We start from the raw sequence: 3,645 nt of genomic DNA on the forward strand, positions 1-3,645 counted from the left end.
AATGGCAGTGATTCCCTGGGGTGAGGCTACCAGGACTTTTACTGTGCCTAAATAATCAGGGTCAATTACTCCAGGCACAATCTGTAAACCTTTCAGGGCAGAGGAGGAGCATCCCAACAATAGCCCAACTGTATCTTTAGGGAGGGGTCCTCTAAAATCTGTGTCTACAGGCTGCACTCCCATTTGGGGGGTCAGTACGAGTCTGGTGGTGGAGTGAAGGTCCAGTCCTGTGGAGCCTTTAGTGGCTCTCCTCGGTCCTTCGGGTGGCGAAGGAAAGGCCAAGAACTCTGTTTGTCCTGTCCCTGTCTGTCACCCTGCAGAGCCCCATATATTTGAGGGCCCTGGGGACGTGGGCCCCGTTGTCCGTTTTTTTGGCCGTGCACCACCAAATCCTGTTGATAGGTGTCGGCCATCCAAGTCCTTTACAGATCGACACTCATTTGCCCAGTGGTTTCCCTTCTTACACCGTGGACATAGTCCAGGCTGCTTGGATCTATCGCTAATTTTCCCCTTACTCCTTTCAGGACACTGTCTTCGATAATGACCTTTATGGCCACATTTGAAACAGGTATCCGTGGTGGCGGTTTTTCCTAATTGCACCATAGCTGCCGCTAGGCCAGAATTAGTCAATGGCCCTCCCATTTCCCTGCAGACTTTCATCCAAATTTCTAAACCTTTATGTTTGTATGGTGTTATAGCAGTCCTACATTCTTTTGTATATTGCTCATACACTAGCTGTTTAATGAGAGACATGGCTGTATCAGGGTCTCCGAAGATTTTGGTAGCAGCCTCTACCATGCGGGCTACAAAGTCTGAAAAAGGGTCTGTGGGCTCTTGCAGAACCTTGGTAAGGTTCCCGGAGACTGCGCCCCTATTAGGCAGTGCTTTCCATGCCCTGACTATTTCATTAATTTGGCTATAGACTTGTTCTGTATAACCAGACTGGTCCAGAGCGAATCTCCCTAGACCCAATAGCATGTCAGCGTCCCAATATCTCTGAGGGTCTACTCCTGAGGCCAGATTAATGGCGGCCTGTGTATTAGCATATTCATAAAGGTAAGATTTCCAATCCAAGTATTGACCTGAGGATAGGCAGGCTTTAGCCAGAATCCCCCAATCCCCAGGGGTGAGGCAATATCTAGCAATACCCTCAACTTGAGCCACAACAAAAGCTGCACTGACACCATAGGTTCTGACAGATTCTGCCAATTGCTTTATAGTCTTAAAATCAATGAGTTCATGATATTGATACCCGTTAGCATCCAGAAATACTAGAAAACTTAATTCCATCTCTTCCCACACCTCTGGGCAAAAGGAAGTACCTTTTGCAGGCTTCACCATGCTTTTATGTTGAGGGTTATACAGAGGTGCTGTTGGTATAACTCCTTCCTTGACTAATTGTCTGCCTCGTTGCCACGTGGCGTTAGCGTGTGGCCAGCCTGGATCATATATCTCTCTCTCATACTGAGCAGCCTCTTCCTCGAGATCAGCCTCATCAACCTCACTAAGCTCTGAATCATCTGATATTCCTAAGGTCAAGGCTTTTAAAGAGGGATATATCTTGTTTCCTGGTCCTGATTATGCCCTGTTTTTTATCTCTGCCTTCTCTCTGTTCCTTTTGGCTCCTTTTCTTTTCTTTTCTTCCTTCTGGACCTTTTCTCCCTCTGACATACTTTCTTGTTGCTCTGCAAGGATTTTCTGACCTGTCCTAATGGCTTCCTCACATCATCTATCCTCTAAGCAGGCACGGATCATTCGCCAAAGAGGTTTTGATCCGGACTTAAGCTGGCCCTCTGTGGCTTCTTTATCCAGATATTTTCCTAATTTGCCCCATGCTTGCAAGGTAAGAGATCACGATAGTATAAACCATGGAGCACAATGGTCGCATTCATCAAGAAAGCTCGACAGGATTTTCCTTTTGATTTTGAGCTTACACCGACTGAGGAGTTCCTGGAGAGCTGTCAGGAGTGGGCTGGAATGTGAGTTTCCCATACTTAATGCACTTATTTATGAGCGGTTTTATGAGCAGGGTGGGCTGGCCTGTTTGTTTACACACGACTTCGTAGCCTGGCACTAGCTGGCTATTCCCAGCAAATGAACTCACATCCGGGACGGTGGCAATTCAAAAGAAAACAAATCCACCACACAAAGAAGAAAAGAAACAAAATTACAAGTCCTACCCACAAGGGATCAATTGGAGAAAAACAACATTGCTTTAGTTCACAGACATTATAGTCTCTATACCAAGGCTTTCATAGTCTCTGCTTTCCTTCAGAGAACTTTATCGACCCTTACCCGGGAACTTACCCACTTCGCGGTCCTGGAACTGAAGCGTTCTGAATCCATGACGATGTCCTCGGGTCACCGTATGGACCACCAGTTGTCGAGCCCACCTCGGCCAGCAAGGAAGACACAACACGGTTGGATTCTTCTCAATAGCCTTTATTGCAGGACCACTTCATTGCTGATACTGGGGACCTCAAGCGGCAAAGGCGCTTGCCTTATATACACAACAGGCTGTGGTCGTGCTACTTGTCCTTCAGGGATTGGCAGAGCAGGAATCACATCATTAGCATGGTACCACCCCGGCCGGATTGGCACCAGGGGCAAACCTGGGCATGTACATTGGCTCCAGGGGCGAACCCGCACATGCGCAGTATTGTTGTTTACCACCAGACAGGACCGGATGTCGGTGCCATCTTTGTTTTACCATGCCATTCCCTATATTTACAATACTCCCAAATAATATAAAATACCTCGGTCTGACTTTACCCAAAAAATAAAAATTCTGTACAACAAGAACTTCAAGCCTCTGAAGAAAGAAATTGAAGAAGACCTCAGAAGATGGAAAGATCTCCCATGCTCATGGATTGGCAAGATTAAAATATTAAAAATGCTCATTTTACCAATAGCAATCTACAGATTCAATGCAATCCCCATCAAAATACCAATCCAATTATTCAAAGAGTTAGCCAGAACAATTTGCAAGTTCATCTGGAATAACAAAAAACCCAGGATAGCTAAAACTATCCTCAACAATAAAAGGACTTCAGGGGGAATCACTATCCCTGAACTCAAGCAGTATTACAGAGTAAGAGTGAAAAAAACTGCATGGTATTGGTACAGAGACAGACAGATAGACCAATGGAATAGAATTGAAGACCCAGAAATGAACCCACATACCTATGGTCACTTGATTTTTGACAAAGGAGCCAAAACCATCCAATGGGAAAAAGATAGCATTTTCAGCAAATGGTGCTAGTTCAACTGAAGGTCAACATTTAGAAGAATGCAGATCGATCCATTCTTATCACCCTGTACAAAGCTTAAGTCCAAGTGGATCAAGGACCTCCACATCACACCAGATACACTCAAACTAATAGAAGAAAAACTAGGACAGCATCTCGAACACATGGGCACTGGAGAAAATTTCATGAACAAAACACTAATTGCTTCTGCTCTAAGATCAAGAATCGACAAATTGGATCTCATCAAACTGCAAAGCTTCTGTAAGGCAAAGGACACTGTGGTTAGGACAAAATGGCAATGAACAGAATGGGAAAAGACCTTTACCAATCCTACAACAGATAGAGGGCTTATATCCAAAATATACAAAGAACTGAAGAAGATAGACCGCAGGGAGCA

The 3,645-nt window shown here is 45.0% G+C and overlaps 1 protein-coding gene across 1 annotated transcript; it reads right to left on the minus strand.

The window, feature by feature from the left end:
- Nucleotides 1-309: 309 nt before the first annotated feature.
- LOC148000961 (igE-binding protein-like) lies at nucleotides 310-1,341 on the minus strand. The gene has a single exon (XM_087586883.1). The coding sequence runs from the start codon at nucleotides 1,339-1,341 to the stop codon at nucleotides 310-312; it is 1,032 nt and encodes a 343-aa protein (XP_087443009.1).
- Between the last annotated feature and the right edge of the window lie 2,304 nt (nucleotides 1,342-3,645).

This window comes from Rattus norvegicus, chromosome 15, assembly GCF_021556685.1.
Source record: "Rattus norvegicus strain SHRSP/BbbUtx chromosome 15, alternate assembly SHRSP_T2T, whole genome shotgun sequence".
NCBI classification, from domain to species: domain Eukaryota; kingdom Metazoa; phylum Chordata; class Mammalia; order Rodentia; family Muridae; genus Rattus; species Rattus norvegicus.